The sequence below is a fragment of the Camellia sinensis genome, chromosome 4 (assembly GCF_055761805.1).
Source record: "Camellia sinensis isolate YWXY chromosome 4, ASM5576180v1, whole genome shotgun sequence".
Classification (NCBI taxonomy): Eukaryota; Viridiplantae; Streptophyta; class Magnoliopsida; order Ericales; family Theaceae; genus Camellia; species Camellia sinensis.
In genome coordinates, this window is record NC_138964.1 from 185,259,085 (window position 1) to 185,278,383 (window position 19,299).

The 19,299-nt window shown below is 39.3% G+C and overlaps 2 protein-coding genes across 3 annotated transcripts; one reads left to right on the forward strand and one right to left on the reverse strand.

Annotated features, from left to right (window-relative positions):
- The first annotated feature begins 1,105 nt into the window (after positions 1-1,105).
- LOC114314996 (uncharacterized) lies at positions 1,106-5,268 on the forward strand. Of its 2 annotated transcripts, none has more exons than XM_028261575.2 (6): positions 1,106-1,815; positions 1,940-2,023; positions 2,663-2,750; positions 3,704-3,792; positions 4,274-4,385; positions 4,751-5,268. In XM_028261575.2, exons 1-6 carry the CDS (start codon positions 1,780-1,782, stop codon positions 4,948-4,950), a joined length of 609 nt encoding a protein of 202 aa, XP_028117376.2. In that variant the 5' UTR covers positions 1,106-1,779; the 3' UTR covers positions 4,951-5,268. The 2 variants fall into 2 exon arrangements, with proteins under 2 accessions (XP_028117376.2, XP_082723247.1); XM_082867121.1 differs by having other exon boundaries at positions 1,329-1,815; positions 4,830-5,268.
- A 1,950-nt stretch (positions 5,269-7,218) lies between these two features.
- Positions 7,219-10,345, reverse strand: LOC114294503 (peptidyl-prolyl cis-trans isomerase Pin1). The gene is made up of 2 exons (XM_028238640.2): positions 9,547-10,345; positions 7,219-7,597 (listed from the first exon to the last, which is right to left on the reverse strand). Exons 1-2 carry the CDS (start codon positions 9,791-9,793, stop codon positions 7,473-7,475), a joined length of 372 nt encoding a protein of 123 aa, XP_028094441.1. The 5' UTR covers positions 9,794-10,345; the 3' UTR covers positions 7,219-7,472.
- Between the last annotated feature and the right edge of the window lie 8,954 nt (positions 10,346-19,299).

Consider the following 19,299-nt stretch of genomic DNA (forward strand, 5'->3'; position numbering starts at 1 on the left):
TTACGACATTTTTACCATCTGAGGCCTGTTTGATAACCATTTCGTTTTCAATTTTTAATTTATATTTACAAAAATTTTAAAAACTGTCATAAAAATTTGTTTGATAATTTTTTTGGTTTATAAATTATTGTCTCATTTTGTAAATTTGAGGAAAAAACGTAAATTTAAAAAATGAGTTTACATTGATTTTTAAATAGAAATTTAAAATTTTACTAACAATTTTTTTTTTTTCAAATAAATTTTTTTTTCCAATTATTTTTTTTTCAATTAAATTTTTTTTTTCAATGAATTTTTTTTTTCAACTAATACTAACTGAGGGCGATTGGTAATACTACTTTAAATCTTAGGGAGGTAATTGTAATTTAAAAAATATGAGGGGTATCAATGTAATTTATTTAATGAGGACAAAATTAGTATTTAAAAAAATTAAATCGTTAAGAGGAACTATAAGGAAAATGTAATTTTCAAAAGACTAAACGTCATGGTGTGAGTGTAATTTACCCTAATAAAATTAAGCCAAGAAATCAAATTCTACCAGGCTGTTCAGGTTCGAATTAGCTCTGGTTTTGGGCGTAGCCGTTCTGTCCCTGAGTCCGGTGGTGGATTCGGAGAGGTACTCGCGGCAGATTTTCTGGCCAGTGGAGTCTTCTTTGCCGCGGCCGATTTGGGGGTTGCGGCATTTCGAGGCTTCATGATGATTTTTAAACAAACAAGTACTTAAAATCTACACAACACCAATGAACCTCAAGTCTGAAAACCCCAGTATTATACCCTTGTATTATACTAGTATTAAGGCCCCGTTTGGGACTTCCTTTTTTAGTCAATTAGTCAAAAAGTTATTAAATTAGTCAAAAAGTTATTAAATTAGCCAAAAAGTTAACAACTCGTACAAAAAAGTCAAAGATTGTATTTTCTCTCTACTTTTTGCATATCTTTTCGTAATTAGTCAAAAAGTCATCCCGAACATACAAGTTTTTTTTACCTACCTTTTTAGCTAAATAGCTAAAAAAGTTACCAAATTAACCTGTTCCCAAATGAGGCGTAAGCTTTTGTTTTGGTGTTCTTCGCCTTATTGGCGGGCAGCAGCCTTGCCTTAGCCGCCTGCCAGACCTCAACCTATTCCGCTGTCAATTTTTTTTTTCCTGTAATGAAGATCTCTTCCTCTATTCCGCTGTCATTTTTTTTTTTTTCCAAAAATGAAGATCTCTTCCTTTATCCGCTAGTTTATTCTTACTTATCTGTTGGTTTATTCCTACTATAAATAATGTTAATGTATATATAATATATATTTTTATATATATATTAAGTATTGATTTTCTAAATATATTAGGTATTGTCATAATTAACATATTCTTTTTCATAATTAATTTTTTTTAAATAGATACTCTTTCTCGACCTATATTAAGGCACAATTGAATTTAATACAATTCAAATCAATACATATCATTTCCCATCTCATACTACTATTCTAACACCTAGAAATGGCTAATCTACACAACACCGATGAATCTGAAGTCTGAAAACCCTAGAATTTGCCTCAGCAATCGAGAGAGAGAGATTTGTTCGTCTGTTTCACTTTCTGTTCCAGAAAGAAAGATATAAAGCCAAATGGGTGGCGGGTATTTATAAATTGGGAATCCAAGTTACGAAACGGGGACATTTACACAATTTAAACACTTGCACGGCGTCGTATTAGTCCTCCACATAGAAAGTACAAAACAGTTTTAGAATTTCCCATCAACTACTACGATTCCGATTTTGCTTTGGCTCTGTTTTGCAATGGGTTCATCAGAATCAACCCTTTTAAGCTCAAAGGTTGTCTCTTTTCGATTCATGTTCAATTTTCTGTGTGTTTTTCAAAACAATTATTTCTTTACTTGATAAATTTGCCAATATTGTTGTTGTAAAAACTTTTGCATTTTATTTTATGTACGTCAAGGGGGCGGTTGATGAGATCACCACTGTCTCTGAGCGATTCCGAGGCGCAGATCCCATCCTAGAGAGGCTCAGATCCCTCAAAATTGTGAGTCTTTCTCTTCATCACCTCCTTCTAGGGTTTTGCATTTCTCATTGTTTTGGCTTTTTCTCAATTTTTGTTGTTTTACTTATGTGTGTGTATATATACTTGAGGTGGGTGAAAACACAATTCGTTTGCAATTTGTAGTTAAATTTTTGGATGGTTAATGATTGAATTGAGGGACAGTTTGATGAATGAGGAAAACCGTTTAGCAGTTTTAGACAGTTTGATAAATAAGAAAAATTGTTTAGCATGTGAAAATTACTGATGTAAAGCGCATTCTTGAAAGAATAAAACCATGACAGAATTTACACCAAATCAGTTGTACACTTTATATAAGAATAGATATATAGGCACTAGAGATCGTGGGCACATGCAATACGTGATCATAATACAAATAGGGTTGGGAATTTGATAGATTAAAGTAGTTACATAAATTGAGAAGTTGAATGATTTCCAATGTGTGAATTTTTTGCAATTTTGCCTTGACAGGACGCACAAAAGTTTTTCAAACTGTTTTTTGTTGGATAATTTTGAAATTGAAAAAAAAAGTTATACACTTTCACTTTGTTGTTTGCACCAAGCAAACTGAATTGCTGGCTTTATAAGTTTTATATGTATACATGTATTTGTTTCTTAATGCAGGCAACTCCCATACTGACGGCATTGCCAACCGAGACTAGCTTGACAGATATGCTAGTGAGGAAACCTTCATCCTCTTCTGCTGCTTCAGGTGATAGTTTCTTTCTTTTTGAAAATTTGAATAACTCTGCACATTTGATTTGGGAGTTGAAACTCAATGTTGTTTGATGGTGGAATTTGGGAATTTGGAAGTTCTTACACATTTTACAGAGAAATGTATAAAATATAACAGAACAAATCACCAGATTTAAGTAATTTTGGAGTATTATTCATACCTCCTTTGAATTAAGTCCATTTCAATCTGAGGTTTTGTTAAGTTCAATTGAGTTTTGCAAGGCTCCTTCAATGCGCTAGCACTTTTAGTTCTCAATTGCTAAGATATAGTTCTGGCTTGAGAACTACTAATTCTCTTTCAACGAACACTGTTGGAGAACTGAGAGGTCACTGCTTTTGGTCAAGAGCCAGCTTTCACTGGTGTCCTTTGGCCTCTTTTTAGCTCTTTCTGCTTCTGACCCTGCCCTTACCTTATAACTGCTTCTGGCCCTGCCGTTTTCTGTTTTCTTTTCTTATTTTCCGAAAATACAGATAAAACCTCACTTTCATCTCACATGTCTCCATGTGGTTTTTTATTTTTATTTTTAATGTGCATCGAATTAAACACATGCTTCACAACCGCTTGTATGGGCCCCCGTCAATTCCTGAGTTTCATCCTTTCAAACTTACTCCTATGTGTGAACTGTTCATTCATCTTATTCATACATAAAGAGAATGGAATGGAAGCATTAGTCTGCCGCAACAGATTTACGGTGCATATTCGTATGAGATATCAACATGCACAAGTCAAACATCTGACCTGTTCTTTTTCAATAAAGCGAGGGTTTGGCATTAATTAATTTGGCCGTGCTTGTTTTTTGTGTACCCAAGATCTATTCTTGTATTTGTTTCTTTATTCACACCATTTTTTGTATTTAATGCATCTCATTTAATTACAGAAAGTGTTTGATGAGCCAATTATTGGCATTCTGCTTCCTATGGATGAAATAGGTACAGTAAATCCAAAAGTACTGCTGGAGCTCTTCTCAGTTCACCGTGATTGGCAGGAGGCAAAGGCCCAGAAGATTAGTAAGAAACAGGTTTGGTTGAGAATTTAAAAAAAAAAAAAAAAATCATGTGTTTGCAACAGTGCAGTGAGCATATTTATGAGTTCTATTTGGACAAGGCATGGATTACATAGATCTGCAGCTGATTCTCCTAAATCCCTCTCTGGATTTATTTTTTTGTACAATTGCATTGATCTCGATTTGAGTCATGGTTTAAAAATTGGGATCCAGATCTTCTGAGTAGCATAGAACTCTTATGCAAGCTGGACCACATTTATTATAAAAAAAGGTTCTTGAAATAATATATTAAAGTTTTTATTTAATTACAGTAGCAAGAATCCACCAATGAAAGTGTTTGCACTGGTTAATTATTTTTTGTGTTTGAAAACTTGTTGCCATTGTTACAAGAAAGATGAATTTGACTTGCTTTCCAATCCCATCCTATTCTTTTTTAAAAAATAAAAAAATTTGTATATATTTGTAATGCGTCTTAACTTAGTTATAATTGCTGCAGGAAGAAATAGAAAACAAGATAGAAGTTGCAGATGCTTTGGTGGTTAAACTTCTTCAACGTCTTAATTATTCAGTCTCGACAATGAAGGCTTCTTCACATCATCTATCAGAAGGTGACTGATGTTCTTATCTAGACTTTTCAATAACTAAGTTTCAAAAAAAAAAAAAAAAAAAAAAGGAAAAAAGAAAGAAAAGCACTATCCAGTCTCGGGTTGCAAATAATCAATTTGAGATGGGAAGCGGCTTACCATCCCAAATGTGTTGTGGAATTCAGTTGATAAGCAATAACTGTACAATTAAGAAAGCTTGACCCTGAAGAGTTTGGTGGTAGTCACAATGGCAAATCCAGATGAAAAGATTTGTCAAATTGAACCATTAGTTTGCAAAAATCTGCTGATGTGTTATGAATGCTTAGTATAAATAGACTTTACTATTATTAAAATTGTTATTTAACTTTATTTCAAAAAATTGCATGCAGTTCATGCATTGAAAGTTGAACTTGGGGAGCTGAAGGGAAGGTTGACTGAGGTGATTAGTAACTGTGATGCATTATGCAGGAGAATCAACTCAGAGGGACCAGAATCACTCAGATCATCTGTCAAGCCATTTTCATCAGTGACCCCTACTGACTTAGAAACCAGCTCTAGTTTGCCTCATCTACCATTGAAGCCAAGTTAAGACTAATGTGCACACTTTTTCTTTTGGGCCAAGCTTCTCTCCGGTCTAAACTGATCCTTTAATATCATTATCACATTTGTCTTCAAAAAACTAGATGATGAGTATGATTTTGAAAATGGATGGTTCATTTTCGAATACAAATATGATGAAATCAGGTGGGAGTCAATTCCATCAACATGGGCATGTCATCAAAATGAGACCTGTGGTAAGTCCACAATTTTGAACTGCACAGAGAATTCATCTCCCCTTTTTTTTTCCTCTCCCATGTAAATTTTTCCAAGAATTGACAATCATAATTGTGAAAATTGAGATTACAGATCCTGGCTGGCTAGTGCAGTTTGTTTCTTCATGCATCTCTGACTAATTCTTCTCCACATTTCATCTTTTCAGTAAAATTTGCCCAGTTCTTATGTTAATGTGATTGTTTCACTTTCTGTTTACAAAGATTTACATTGTGTTTAGATCATGAATTTGAATAGGAATTTAAAAAGGAAAAGAGAAGGTGTAAGTAAAATGTTAATGAAATATAATTACATTTCACGTATATTTCATTCACTCTTTCTTTTTTTAAATCTCTACCAAAATTCATGATCCAAACACTGCTTCAAGACCCACCAAGTATGACTCCAAGCCCACCGACCAAAGCTAGTGGTCACGGGATTGAAACAAGTATACTTGTTTCTCTATCCCAATGAAAAACTGAAAGAACTTTGCCGGGAGGAGGAGGGTGTCAACGAGGTGGCGGAAGAGAGGTTGGTGTAGTGGAGCTTCTTGTGATTCAGTGGCATCAGCGATTAGCTGCCAGGGATGGTGGTTGATGTGGATAGTGTGTTGTTCTCGGATGACATTGTGAATCAATCTGTTTGGTAAACTATTTTTTATTTTATTTTTAAATAACTCATTTTTTAAGAAATGTTGAAAATATTTTGAAATTATTTTCTTACAAAAATTAAAATAAAAATACAATCAAACATGTTTGTTTTTCTAAATAATTTTCTGCCTAATCATACGCTATCGCTTCATCTCAGGTTAGGCTGAACTAACTCCATGTTCTAAGGCATGGCCAAGTGATATCTCTCAAAAGTTATGATTGATGAATATGATGAAGTCTACTTCTTGTTGCTAATTGATGAGACAACACGGGAGTAATAATTTATTATTAATTTGTGTGGCATGGTTTACGTGGTGCCCTTAAGCAACTGAATAAAGTTTCCTATCAATTCTTCAGTCATTAAGAACGGTACATTCACAATGAGTATGAGAGTGGTGATCAATATTGAACTTTATCAACAAAATAAAATAAAATTTTAATATTGAACCAAGACTTTAGATTTAATAGTTGTGGAACACAACTTTATAATGTGAGCTTGCAGGCTCAAACTCTACTAACATCTAACAACTAGCCCCATACTGTTTAATATTAGATATAAAATTATAAATAAAAAAAAAATTGAAAATTTTCGTAGTGTATGTGCATGAGAAACTCCAAAATTTCACTGTTTCTATTTTAATAATGTGTGATTTAAATTTTGAAATTTTAGTTTGTATTTTGAGTAACTGAAAAATTTCAGTTTCCATGCAAAAAGTGAAATTTCAAAGTTATATAGCAGGAAATTATTTTATAGAAACTGCAAAATCTTTCAATTTTTATGGTTGGGATATGAGTTACAGTTGGGAGGCATGTCCTGATCAAGACAAAATAGCTGCGATCAAATCTAGTGTATACAACCTCCAATTATGGGTTTAGGGTTTATGGCACGTAGAATTTGACTCAGCAAGTGTATACAACCCTAATGGAGACAATATCAGTGGCAGCATGTAGAACCAATCAAAGGCCAGTTACAGGAAAAACTATTGTCGATTATCCCGGCTGATGCCCATGCAAAACCATGCTAACGCAACAATAACGCCAAAGTCCATTAAGATGTCAACAGTCCCTCGTCCATGAGAGAATAGATATTGCAGAATTTGACTCGGCAAACACCCACCCCTCTCAGAAGAACCTACTGAAATGCAGGTTCTCCCCCAATTCAAAAACACATGTTCATCAATTTCTTACATGTTACACACTATCTTCCAGTCATCCAATCCCAAAGGGAAGTCATATTTAGATGCTTCCCTAAAGCCTTATTTCACCGCTTATGGCGGTATCAATGTACAAATTCATCCAAAATCACGAAGTCACAGAGACTGAAGAGAATTTTTACACAAACACCGCTCACATTTCCACCATGCTAGTTGTCGTGGGGTTCACTATGTATAGAGACATATAGAAATAGAGATATATTCATTATACCAGGGATCAAATTGAAAATCATCAAGTAAATCCCAATCTTCCAACTCAATACCGGTAAATCACTAAATTCAGAATTCCTCAGAACAATTCAAATAATCCCAAAGCACAGAGATCAGTGGTATTAATGTCGAAGATTGCATCCCTAATCAGAAGAGAAAATCCTATTTGCAACCAGTGCTTTGAGAAAACACACACACACACACACAAAACATTCTTGATGGTTAAATCAACCGGTTCTCATGATGATGTGGGTGCCACTATCGGTATCCACAATGTCACTTATCTCACCAACTTTCAGTGCATATGTTGCTTCTTCAAAAGGTTTTTGCATCTGACCCTTTCCAAATGGACCTGCATGTATATTTTTATTAGTTCAATGCAAGCGGAACGATTCCACCCCTTCAAGAAAATATAAAGTAAAAATAAGAAAAAAACACGCACACACTGGAGATATAATGTGGAATACAAGTCATCTTCATGCTATAATGTGGATTTTTTTCCTTTGAAAAGTTTACATGCACAATGCAGATAATAAAAACATACAAAACAATTTAATTGTATTCTCTAAAAAAAAGAGAGAGAAAGAAAGAAAGAAAGAAATGAAGATAACTGAAGTAAAAGGGGGCGACATGGTGGGGATCCTTCACCATGATGATGCCTACAACATAATTTCTAAGTATATGTCTTTGTATGCTAGGGTTCAAGTCGCACAACAATGTTCTGTAAGATATGTATATTGATATACGCACACTATTTGAGATAGATTCTACACAAATTTTGAATATGGACACGAAGAAGCAAAAGATCAGATTGAGGACTTGACTCGCCATCAAAGTGTGCTTTATTTTTAGCTCTTTACTCTATTTCAAAATATCACTGCTATCATATGCCAGATTACATACAACTTATAGCTGTGACAAATATTTTCAGGCAATGCGACAAATATTATCCCCCTAACAGCTGAGAAGTAAATGCAAGAAAAAATGGATTCAATTCTAACAAGACCCAAAAGAGGTAAAAAAAATAAAAAAAAAAATTAATTAATTAATTTAAAAAAAAAAAAAAAAACAGCTGCATTAAATCACTATAAACGTTCATTAAATTCACAGCCTGGGCAGAGCACCAAAATACGCATCATGCCACAGGCTTGATGAGGAATAAGAAGTTCCAGGGCCTCTGAATACAATAATCTATTTACCCTGGCAGTTCTTAAGCAAACCCATTCAGATATCATCAATATATACAAATATACACATTAGATTGAGAGTCTCAGAGGGGTACAAATATATTGATAAGTAGGTATCATCAACAAATATACCATTAGAGAGAATTTGAAGATCTATTACTCTTATTCAACACTTGCAGGCACGCTTATAATTACAATTTATCCTTGAATGGATTAAAAACCAACAAGATGGCACTTCCATGACAGTATTCTAATGCATCACCACTGTAAGACATGGAAAACCATATTATCATTCCATGGAACTCAATAAAATACAAGAACATATATAATCTACTTTTTCAATTCATAGAAAAATCGTTTTCTGGGATTCGGAAAAAGAAAATCTCCACTTAACTGAGCATATGGCAAAGTTAATTGAGATGATCAACAGACCATTTTTTTTTTTTTTTGATATGTAGGGTATCCTGGCCCACTTGCATGCACTAGACTAAGTCACAGCAGCACGAACAAACCTTCTAAAACAGATTTATTTCCTCCAGTTCGCGGCCCCAAGAGTTTGCTGGCGAGGGGAGTCAAACCTGAGCCCTTAGAGGGAGCAAACCCCCAGGTTTCTGGCTTCATCCACCAGGCCAAACCATTGGGATTGAGACGATCAACAGACTATTACTTCTTCTTTTTTTTTCTCCCAAATTTTCCTCTTTGATGCCAAATTAGCAGGATCCACAAACTCAATGGCTCCTCCGTTTGGTTTGGTTTTCAGAATCTGTTTTCTAATTTTTAATTTTTATTTAAAAAACAAAAACAAAAAGTAAAACCTAATTTGGTGAAAAAAAACGAAAAAAACACTATCATTCATATGATTTTATCTTTTTGGAGGACGGAACAATTTTAAAAATTTGTAAAAAAAATTTAGTGTATTTTTGTCAAACTAGTTTTTATTCTTTTCACCCAAAAAAAAAAAAAAAAAAAAAAAAAAACGAAAATGAAACCTGAGCAATCAAACAGAAGGTAAAGTAAATTGAATTCGAGCAAAAAAAGACATACAAACCAAATAGCAACGCAGTATCAAACAAAGATACGAAAAGCAAAATTGAATAACAAGAGAAGAACTGACCGAGATCGCCGCCGCGTTTGGCGGAGCTGCAGTCGGAGAAACGAGAGGCGACGTCATCGAACTTGGATTTGCCGGAGACGATGTCGTCGCGGAGGGATTTGAGCTGAGAGACGGCGGCGTCTCTGGTGGTGTTGGTGATGATCCGACCTTCTGGATCCTTCCAGGAAGCTTTGCGTCGGGAGCCTTGGTGCTTGATCAGTATATGCGAAGCCCTAACTTTATCCGAGGACGATGATGACGACGACATCTTGTTCTTCTTCTTGTTCTTGTCCTTTCGATCTGCTGTCGAGATCGAACAAGACTTCTTCCTCTTTCGATCCGACTCTATCTTTGCTGGTGAAATTTAGAGAGAGCGAGAGCGAGCAGAGAACACTTGCGTTGGGTAGCTCTGAGCTTTATATAGGGGTACGACTGTTGGTGTACGATACTGTTCCTGTATTTATCATTTTTGCTAAGTAAAATGGAATTATTATTCTATAATAATTTTTTTAATATCTTACACACCTCTTAGTTTTTTTTAAAAAAATTATTAGAAATAAATATTTTTTGATTTTTAAATGGGGTGAGAAGGTGAGATGGAATAGGACTAAGGTTTTTATAAAGGTTAATTACATATGATATTTTGATAATAGAAATGTTTAATTGTACATTTTTATAATTCAACGGATAAAATAATATTTCATGATAGTTTAAAGAGTAAATTAATATTTTATTATGATTGGTGGAGATAAAATGATACAAGGAGTGTACGACATTTTACTAATTAAACTTGTTCTGTTGCAGCTAAAAAAAAAAAAAAAAAAAAAAAAATTACACTTAAAAAAAAATTAAACTTGTTTCATTGACGTTGTTAAGAAATTTTACAATATTAATAATTTATAAAGTCAGCTTATATCTATACTATATATTAAGTAAAAAGGGATTTTTAATCCCAAGTCTTGTGGGAGCTCCAATCTTCCAATCTAAATTTCCTGATTTTTTGATTTAAAAAAAAAAAGCTTAGCATTTATTAACTTCTCCCAACCCCAAAGTCTTACCCTTATAATAACACTTTAATGCATTAAAAACAAGTATAAAAAAAATTCTTTGAAATCCAACACATGAATTCCTTGAAAAGTTTCAACACATATGATTATTATCTCTCGTAATAACACTTTAATGCATTAAGAACCAGCATAAAAAAATTTTTTTGAAAAGTCCAACACATATGATTATTATCAAAATATTAAACTTTAATATAATATAATTAAAAAAAAGACATTTAATTTCTTGAAAAGTCTAACACATATGATTATTATCAAAATATTAAATTTTAATATAATATAAAAAAGAAAAAAAAGAAGACATTTAAAAAAAAAAAAGACATTTAAAAATCGCAATTCACATACATAGATAATTGGACTTTTCAAGAATTTTTTTTTATGCTTGTTCTTAATGCATTAAAATGTTATTATGAGGGATAATAATCATATGTATTGAGACTTTTCAAGGAATTCATGTGTTGGATTTCAAAGAATTTTTTTTATGCTTGTTCTTAATGCATTAAAGTGTTATTATGAGGGTAAGACTTGAGAGTTGGGAGAAGTTAATAAATGCTATTTTTTTTTAAATAAAAAAAAATCAAGAAATTTAGATTGAGAGATTGGAACTCCCACAAGGCTTGGAGTTAAAAATTCCTTTTTGCTTAATATATAGTATAGATTATAAACATAATCTGTGCATAGTACAGGTGATATGCTAGTACTTTTTTAATTCAAAGGTTAAAATGATATTTGATAATAATTTAAGAATGCCCACAGAAATAATACCCTTCTAATTACTTTCAATATTAACAATGTCTTTTAAGGTAATTGTTATCATTAACCTTGTTGTAATGATTCTATTTGGAGCAGTTCAATACAATGAGGTATTTTGTATATTAGAAATATATATATATATATATATATGTAGAGGCCGATTATTGAGAGTCATAGAGATTCCGGATAATCAAACCTGGGAGAGTCGATATTCCGAAGCACTCGGCAAAGGGCTCGAAAGCTCAAATCCAACCCTACTCGGCCAAATGGCCGATCGAGCAAGGGGCCGAGTGAAGGTCGGACAGTCATAAAATGTGCTGAATACGAGGTGGGAAAGGGATCTAATCCCGAGGCCCAAAGAAGAAAAGATATAAACAGGAAAAACATCAGCCAGAAAGAGGTATGTGAGAATTGCTGTGCTTAACTTAGAACACAAGCATCCTTGAGTGTAGATACTAACTTGCCCGTTGGAGTGCTAATTCCGGCACCCCCGACCGGAGTGTTTATTCTCTTTCAGGTGACCAAAAGAGGATTACGAGCGTTTCCCAAGATCAGAAGAGTATTTCCAAACCACTTCTCCATAATTGGCGCCGTCTGTGGGAATACTCAAGCACATCCATGGCGAGCGTGACGAAAGATCCTCCGACAGTCACTATCAACCCCATACCTCAAGATGAAACCGCTCCAACAAACTTTCTTGGAACAGAGGCTATCACCGCAAGACGTGCCCTAAACTTCGCCTCACCCTCGACTTCGGAGTATGAGATAATGCATGCGATCATAGAACAAGCAAAGTAAAACGAACAGAGGTTGGAAAGCATGATCGCTCAGAACGAACATTTTTGTAAAGATTTGGCCTTGGAAATGGCGAAGTCCGTGCAAGCCGGGCGCCTAAATCTAGAACGATCTTCAAAAGCAAATGGTCGATGATCTCGAACCCGACAACAAGATACTAATAGCAACCCTGACTCATTATCCTTGAGGCCCAAGAAGAAGGGACGATTTGCAATTTCCAGTTCTCCTGAAGAGAGTCCCCATACAAGGCCCAAGCGAAGAAGAAACAGCTCGGATGACGATTAACACGATCCTTCTGTACAACGGATTTCAAGGGCGGTGCTATCCCAGAAATTCATAGCACCGTCATTCACCTTGCATAACGGGAAATTGGCACAAGATGGCCGGCTACAACAGTACGTCTGAAAAGGCAACCCAGCCAAAGCAATAGCCTCGACTCCGGATTCACATTCGCTTCGCGCGATCTACATGATTCACAGCCTACCGATCTCATCGGAGGTACACGCGATTCAGTCGAAGTGTAACCATCACGAGCAACTCACTCCGGCTAAACGGCCCCTTAAAGCCGAAGTTATCACTTTCGATGATTCAGATTTAGCCGGAGTAACACTGCCCCACATTAATCCCTTGGTAATCAAGTTACGCGTAAACCGATTCACAGTTGAGCGCGTACTCGTCGATCCGGGGAGCACTTCAGAGATTATGTACTACAAGACATTCACCAAACTTGGCTTCTCCGAATCGGATCTCTCCCCGGCCCCTTATCCACTATTCGGCTTTAATGCCAATCCGAAATACCCATTGGGGAAAATCTGACTTCCCGTTCGAGCAGGTTCCCGAACAGTGGATGTGGGATTCTTGGTCGTCAAGCTGTCATCGCCGTATAATCTCATCATGGGACGGTCCTAGTTGCATACTATGCGAGCCGTGCCCAGCACCTATCATCAACTGCTTCGCTTCCCGACAGAACGCGGCATTGAGCAAATCCATGGCTCCCAGAAATCGGCACAAGCATGTTACCTCATTGCGAAGAAAACGCCAAAGGCACTACAAGTGAATTCCATTGAGTTACCGGATCGAGAAAGCCTCGATGATGTTGGGCGGCTCCCAAATGAAAAAGCAACGGAAGACTTAAAACAAGTTCAAATTGATGGAAGCCCAGACAAGTTCTTCATGGTCGGCGCCTCCTTGAATCAGGCCGACCGACAGCAGCTAATATCTTTCTTACTGAGCAACCTCGATGTCTTTGCATGGAATCCGTACGAGATGCCAGGTACAGATCCATCAGTTTCACAGCACCATTTGAATGTCGATCCTAAGTGCAAGCCGATCATTCAGAAAAGCCGACGGTCTGCCGCAGAGCACACTGCCGCCATTGTTGAGGAGGTCGACAGGCTGCTCGACGCTAGAGCAATTAGAGAGGTGACCTACCTCACATGGCTCTCTAATACAGTGGTGGTAAAGAAGAAAAATGGGACTTGACGAGTGTGCGTCGACTTTACGGACCTAAACAAAGCCTGCCCAAAGGATTGCTTTCCTCTTCCCGGAATAGACCAGCTCGTAGATGCTACGGCGCGTCATCAGCGTATGAGTTTCCTTGATGCCTATAGAGGTTATCATCAAATCGCCATGCATCTGGAGGACCAAGAGAAAACTGCATTCCTCACCCCAAGAGGAACCTATTGCTATAAGGTAATGCCTTTTGGGTTGAAGAATGTAGGGGCAACCTACTAGAGACTGGTCACTACCATGTTCAAAGAAAAACTCGGCAAAACGATGGAAGTGTACATCGACGATATGGTGGTCAAGTCCAAAGAAGAGCAGAATCATATAGCCGATCTAGAAGAGACGTTCGGCATCCTACGCAAATATGGAATGAAGTTGAACGTTTCCAAATGTGCATTTGGTATCAGCTCTGGCAAATTCTTGGGCTACATTGTTAACCACAGAGGAATCGAAACCAACCCAAGGCAAATCACAGCAATCCTAGAGCTCGGCTCCCCTCGTTCAGTAAAGGAGGTCCAAAAATTAATGGGGATGGCTGCTGCACTGAACACGTTTATCAGCCGATCCATAGACCGCTGCCGACAATTCTTTCATACACTACAGCAGGGCAAGGCCTTTGAATGGTCCGCCGATTGCAAAGCCGCTTTCAACGGTCTGAAGACCTACCTTCGCTCAGTACCACTCCTAACAACACCCTTTGCTGGCAACCCACTCATTCTGTACCTGGCAGTTTCTGACCGAGTCGTCAGCGTCGTATTGATAAAGGAAGAGCTGGGGGAGCAGCGGCTAGTGTATTATGTGAGCAAGGCAATGGTTGACGTCGAAACACGCTACCTTCCACTGGAAAAGCTCATCCTAGCCCTAGTTATGGCGGCAAGGAAGCTCATGCATTACTTCCAAGGGCATAGCATTGGGGTACTAACAGATTACCCCCTCCGATCAGTACTACGCAGTGCGGAAGCATCCGGACGTGTTTCAAAGTGGGCTCTGGAACTTGGCCAATACGATATTCAATTTCTACCTAGAACCTCAATCAAGGGACAGGTGCTTGTCGACTTTATCACTGAATTCACTGGGGGCCTTGCCGACTTCAAGTCTAATGTTGCCGACTTTAAGACAGATGAGATTCAATCGAAGCCGGACTGGAGGATTTATGTCGGGGACATCTAGCAATTGTATTGTGACGGATCGTCCAATTAGCGGGGCAGTGGAGCTGAAGTTGTAATCATGACCCCTGACGGTGCAATAATTAAGCAGGTCGTGAAGCTCGACTTCGAAGTATCGAATAACGAAGCCGAATACGAAGCCCTCTTAGCCGGTTTGAGGAATGCGCATATCCTGGGTGCTCGGTGCCTGTTTGTGTTTTGTGACTCAAAACTGGTGATCAATCAGCTAAAGGGGGAGTACGTGGCAAGAAACGACCGTATGGCGGCCTATATGAAAACGACCAATACCCTGTTGGCAAAATTTGACCATTATGAGTTGAATCAGATAACACGTGATCAGAACACCCACGCAGATGCTTTAGCCTGCCTAGCCTCCGCAATCAACTCAGAGATTAAACGAACCATCAAAGTTGGATTCATCCCAAAGCCAAGCATCGGCCCCTCGGAGGAAGTCCAAATCAACGTTATAGAATCTACACCAAGCTAGATAGATTCCATTGTCGCATTCCTATCCTCTGAACAACTCCCAGACGACAAGAAAGAAGCATACAAGCTGCGAAACAAAGCCATGCGATACTACTTGGACCCGCAAGGAAGGCTTTATAAAAAGTCACTCTCTGGCCCATATTTGGAATGTGTGCACCCGGACAAAGTCAGGGAGCTTCTGGCTGAGGTAAACGAAGGCAGTTGTGGTGCCTATTCTAGCGTACGCTCTTTGGCCCATCGAGCTTTAATGCAAGAGTATTATTGGCCGACAATGAGAGCGGACGCCGAGTGTTATGCAAAAAAGTGCGAACAGTGCCAGAAATTCTCGCCGTTAAACCATCTACCTGCTGAAGAGTTGAACTCTATCACTAGTCCTTGGCCGTTCGCCCAGTGGGGGCTTGATATCGTAGGACCATTGCCGAGGGCCCCAGGGAACAAGCGATACCTGATCGTCCCAACAGATTACTTCACGAAATGGGTCTTAGCGGAGGCATTAACTCACATTCGAGATACTGACGTTAAGCGCTTCGTGTAGAGGAACATCATAACACGATTCGGCATTCCCAGAGCTTTTATCTCAGATAACGGCACCCAGTTTGATTGTGGCGTATACCGAGAGCTGTGCAGCAAATATGGTATTCGGCCTTACTTTTCTACGCTGACCTATCCCCAAAACAATGGCCAAGCCGAGGCCTCTGATAAATCCATCTTGGACGGCATTAAGAAGAGGATGGAGAAAGACAAAGGCAAATGGGTCGAAGAATTACCAAGCGTGCTGTGGGCTCATCGAACTACACCGAGAAGATTAACTGGAGAAACGCCGTTTGCCCTATGCTTTGCAACCCAGGCAATTTTACCCCTGGAAATCGGCCACCCGACACTGAAGTCGCAAGTTTTTGATATGGGCCGAAACGACATGATGCTGGCTTTGGATTTGATTCTAATTGAGGAACGCAGAGACCAAGCCTTTGCGTCGATGGCATGGTACCAGTAGCAGCTGGCAAAGTCATACAATCAACGCGTTCAGCCTCGTCGCTACACACCAGGAGAGTTGGTCCTGAAAAAGATACTCCCAGCTGACAGGAAACCGGCTGATGGAAAACTGGGTCCTAACTGGGACGGCCCTTATCAGATCGATTCGGTCGTTGGAGTAGGGGCATATCGGCTCAGAGACATGTCAGGAAGGAGTCTGCCACGACCTTGGAATTCTACGCATTTACGCAAATTTTATCATTAACTCAACTTGTGGGACATGATACTTGTTTTGAACTATTCGTCATGCACGTCTCTTTTTCTGTAATACAAAGATTCCCATTCACCTACTATAGAATCTAGTTCAAACATGCTCCGATTAAAGTCTCCGGATTCGGAGCGCCCTTCGTGGATATCACGATTGGCCAAATAAAGTCTCCGGATTCGGTGCGCCCTTCGTGGATATCACGATCGGTTAAATAAAGTCTCCGGATTCGGAGCCTCATTGGCGAATGACGTCTTTGGGCCGATTAAAGTCTCCGAATTCGGAGCGCCCTTCGTGGATATCACGACTGGCTAAATAAAGTCTCTAGATTCGGAGCCCCACTGGCGAATGACGTCTTTGGGCTGATTAAAGTCTGTGGATTCGGAGCACCCTTTGTGAATATCACGATTGACCAAATAAAGTTTTCGGATTCGGAGCCCCATTGGCGAATGACGTCTTTGGGCCAAATAAAGTCTCCGGAGTCGGAGCCCCATCGGCGAATGACGTTTTTGGGCCGATTAAAGTCTCTGGATTCGGAGCACTATTCGTGGATATCACGACCGGCCAAATAAAGTCTCCGGATTCGGAGCCCCATCGGCGAATGACGTCTTTGGCCTGATTAAAGTCTCCGGATTCGGAGCCCCATTGGCGAATGACGTCTTTGGGCCGATTAAAGTCTCTGGATTCGGAGCACCCTTCGTGGATATCACCACCAGCCAAATAAAGTCTCCGAATTCGGAGCCCCATCGGCGAATGACGTCTTTGGGCCGATTAAAGTCTCCGGATTCGGAGCCCCATCGGCGAATGACGTCTTTGGGCTAAGCCGCAGGGTCGTGCTTAACACAATTTCGATTAAAATAGGCCGATCAACGTCCATTCACTCATCTGAGATACGTTCATTTAAACACGTATAATGAAACATATGCAAGCACGAGTGTGCCGAACAAGAATTATAACAAAACATTGAAAATAAAATTCTTTTCTTATTTATTCAACCAATCAATAATCACATGATTCTAGACGCAATCCGCGTTTGCACATTACAGCGAATATTTTTATTCGGCGCTGTCCTTGTCGTCGCTTTTTTCAACTTCAAAGGTGGAAAAGGGCAAATGATCACGACGATCCAGCCCGCATAAGTTGGAATCGACACCCTTCGCTAGGAGAACCTTCGCGGCCTGAAAAGTCGCAATCCAACCATGCTTAAATCCTCGATTCTCGCATTGACAAACCTCCTCAGCGAGTGTCTCTTTCATTTTTTCGACCCCAACCTTCCGACCAGCATGAAAGCCCTCCTCGTAACCCTTGGCCCTCGCATTTGCAATGACAAACATGCTTGCCGTATCTCGGTCGGCGATGGCATGACTCAAAAGCCGTTGGGTCACCCGCTCATCCACAATCGGGTTTGATTGACCCGTCGCACGTGGCTCGGCAACTTTAGCCTTCCTAAGCTCCCTAAGCTCGTTCTCGACTTCCTCTGCACGAGCCTCCGAACTACGGACCCATTCGTCCATTTTTTCCATCTCCTACCGCGCGGCGCGCAGTCGCATGCCGACTTCGTAGGCCGTGCACAACCCCTTCAGCGCCCCATGAATCCCTTCTCGAAACACTTCCAAATCTCGTCGTCCAACCATCGATTGTTGGACTTCCGGTGGAAAGATCTGTCGAGCGAACTCAACCGCTACACCCGGATCCTTGACGATGGAATCTGCCTCAGTCATCGATTTATTGCCCACGAACACCGCAAAACTCAATGGTCGTGGCATCGCGTCTGACTCATTCCTCGGTCGTGGTCACAGGGCGCTTCCCCGTCGATGCTTTTCTCTTCGGGGTGATCTGCTTCGACGGCCTGAAGGTTGACGTCTTTCGTCTTCCTTGGCGGTCCTTTCCCCCGAACGCACAGGCTCGCTGCTGCGATTCATCGCAGTATCTAGCTCAGCTAGCGTTCATCCCTCTCCTCTGCTATTGAAGAACAGTCTGTTCGACATTCGCCCTCGCCCCAAGCTAGTTTAACTTGAATCTGAATAAAAATAAGTGGACCTACTGGCGCAAACTCACCCCATTTATTCGTAAGTAGGCAGCGAACTCGAGGCGATTTCATTAACGCTTTTGGCACTCTAAACAACAATTATAGGAGAATGCCTTGAAGTCCATGAACTGGTTGGGGCAAGGGTAGATTTATTAATCTAACCGGTCGAGCATCTTGGTCCCATGCCGATTGATATGTGCCACAACCACTTCATGCACTACTTTTTGCCTTGTTAAAATGGCCTAATTATCTAAACGGCAATTATGAGAGAATGCCTTGAAGTCCATGAATTGGCTCGAGCAAGGGCAGATTTATTAATCTAACCGGCCGAACATCTTGGCCCCATGTTGATTGATATATGCCACAACCACTTCATGCACTACTTTTTGCCTTGTTAAAACAGCCTAATTATCTAAACAATAATTATGGGAGAATGCCTTGAAGTTCATGCACTGGCTGGGTGTCACGACCCAAACCCGGCCCTATGGGTTTAGCACCGTAACCGGCCAGTAATCCGAGATTACCGAAGGCCTGCTTAACAGTAATACAGTAAAACAGAGTACAGGGCCTGGCGGAAGCCAATACAGTAAATAAATAATGTCCATTGAGCTGTGACTAGGGGTGCAACTCGGGCGGGCTCAACCCGAGCAACCCGAGCCTAGCCCGAGTTTTTTTAGGGCTTGGGCAACTATATCTTGTAATCTGGACGGGCTTGGGCAGATTTTTGATGCCCGAATT

Excerpts from the sequence above, each read along its gene's own strand:
- LOC114314996 (XM_028261575.2), top strand. The coding sequence starts at position 1,780 with ATGGGTTCATCAGAATCAACCCTTTTAAGCTCAAAG. Across the intron at positions 1,816-1,939 it reads CAACCCTTTTAAGCTCAAAG|GGGGCGGTTGATGAGATCAC; the intron begins GTTGTCTCTTTT and ends ATGTACGTCAAG. Across the intron at positions 2,024-2,662 it reads GGCTCAGATCCCTCAAAATT|GCAACTCCCATACTGACGGC; the intron begins GTGAGTCTTTCT and ends TTCTTAATGCAG.
- LOC114294503 (XM_028238640.2), bottom strand. The coding sequence starts at position 9,793 with ATGTCGTCGTCATCATCGTCCTCGGATAAAGTTAGGGCTTCGCATATA. Across the intron at positions 7,598-9,546 it reads CAAACGCGGCGGCGATCTCG|GTCCATTTGGAAAGGGTCAG; the intron begins GTCAGTTCTTCT and ends ATATACATGCAG.